Source organism: Bactrocera latifrons, unplaced genomic scaffold (genome assembly GCF_001853355.1).
Source record: "Bactrocera latifrons isolate USDA-ARS-PBARC rearing strain unplaced genomic scaffold, ASM185335v1 scaffold_76, whole genome shotgun sequence".
NCBI classification, from domain to species: Eukaryota; Metazoa; Arthropoda; class Insecta; order Diptera; family Tephritidae; genus Bactrocera; species Bactrocera latifrons.
In genome coordinates this window covers 638,698-640,642 of record NW_017537445.1, presented here as the reverse complement: position 1 = coordinate 640,642, position 1,945 = coordinate 638,698, and the positions used below count along the sequence as shown (strand labels likewise).

Genomic DNA, 1,945 nt, shown 5'->3' with positions numbered 1-1,945 from the left:
TGTCGGGGGAGGTCGAGCTATAAATGATTTTTTTTTACTAAAATACAGTGTTTTTACTTAACATATAAGCTTAACCACTTTCCCCCCTTTAAAAAAAGGCGCGTAGGATTAGTTTGGTCACTTGCATAAAATGAGTACTGCTTTTATTTATTTATTTTAACGAAATACTGAAATCCCTTCAGAGCCGTTGTAAAAATTGGACAATGGGTGTGGCACCGCCCACTTTCTGGTGAAATCCCATATCGCGGAACCCGACTGACCGATTTCGACTAAATTTGGAACGCAACATCCTTTTCATATTCTCTGCGAAAATGAATAAATCGGACTACAACCACACCTACTTCCCATATAACACAATTTAAAATTCCATTAGATTCTTTCACTTACCAGTACACATATAAAGAATTAATTAATATAACGGAATAAAATTTTGCGGTAATAATTCCCTTAAAGTTAGCCACCTTTTGACCCATAATTGTCCAAATCCAACCAAAACTGTTCAAGCCCCTAGATACCGAATAAGTGGACCCGATACCAATAGTTGACTTTTGACTGAAAATATCGTTCAATGTGTGAGATATGAAATTGAAATTCAAACAGAATCCTTTTCTGGCAATAGTATTTCATTGTGTCAAAAATGGGTTGAATCGGGTCAATACTTTTCTAAGCCTCCATTTACCTAATATAAAGATTTCAGAACTTCTAGGTCACTTTATGCTGGATTAATTCTGGAATCTGAAAAAAATCTGGAATCTGAAAATTACAGAACATATTTTATTCATAACAGTGTATCTTTGCGCCTAAAACAGATATAATTGCGCGAAAACTTGACCGATATATTGTACAATATGTATTGACCATGCGTAAATACAAATAATAACTACCGCCTCAACAAAGACGAACATGGTAGACGAAAAACAAAATAATACATCTATTGATTTTACGAATTCCTTCCTTAAAAGCACTGGATACACAATTTTTGATGCCGACCGAACTTCAGTATTCCTTACTTTTTTGTTTTAGTTTTACGTTTTTTTTATTTCTTGACTACTTCACGTGTCGCACGCTTATCAGAAGTTAGTTACTTACCTCTAACTTTAGACACCGTCAACTTAGCCTCCTGCTGATCGCGCAACAAGGGATGGAAGAATGTATACACCAGATCCGAGTGCGCAATCTCATCCGCTGAATTGAAGAGTGAGATGAGAAAACGTTGTATTTGTGGGAGGCGGCGCTCTGCGACTGACTTCACATTTGAGCGGCCAACATGCATGCCACTTGGTAAACTAAAAGAAATATATATAAATAAAAGAGCAACAATATAGTACAAATGTATGAAAATAAATAATAAAAGATAATTGAAAAAAAAAATAAAGAGAAAACCAAATAAAACGAGTAAATTAGAGCTGCATGGAAATTAATTAGTTGGCGGTTGAGTAAAATGTAATAACTGGGCTAATAAAGTTGGGCCGGCATAAAAGTGAGTGGTGTGCGGTGAGAGCAAGTTAAATATAAAAAGCGAAATTAAAATAAAAAATTATAATGAAAACACATTTTATGTGAACTTGCTGAAAAAAATATTGAATTAAATTTACTATATAGCATAGTTCGAAGAAGGACTCATCCTACGGATATAAGTCGTTTGTGAACTGAAATGGCCTTAAATGAGAATCTTTTTGGTGAGATTGATAAGTGAAGGCCACCTGTGATATGTACATAACTGTTAATGAGCAGTAACGGTTAACACGGTTAACACGAGTAGATAATATGAATACCTATATAATATGGGCTAAATTGAAGGTTATTTCAGAAAATATGACCACTTCCGTGATGAAAAATTAGAAAAATAAAAATTATCAAAACTAAGAGTTCGAGCTAAAAAATTAAAGGAAATAAAAACTTAAAATATATATAAAGAAAACTAAATAAAACACTTAACAAAAAA

At 33.5% G+C, this 1,945-nt stretch overlaps 1 protein-coding gene across 2 annotated transcripts in view; it reads right to left on the bottom strand.

The window, feature by feature from the left end:
• Window positions 1-1,945, bottom strand: part of LOC108976408 (phosphatidylinositol 4-phosphate 3-kinase C2 domain-containing subunit beta) — a 47,006-nt gene that overhangs the window by 5,887 nt on the left and 39,174 nt on the right. For both annotated transcript variants that reach the window (XM_018945476.1, XM_018945477.1), the window contains exon 15: window positions 1,090-1,286. In XM_018945476.1, the coding sequence (XP_018801021.1) occupies window positions 1,090-1,286 (197 nt within the window). The remainder of the gene's footprint in view (window positions 1-1,089; window positions 1,287-1,945) is intronic.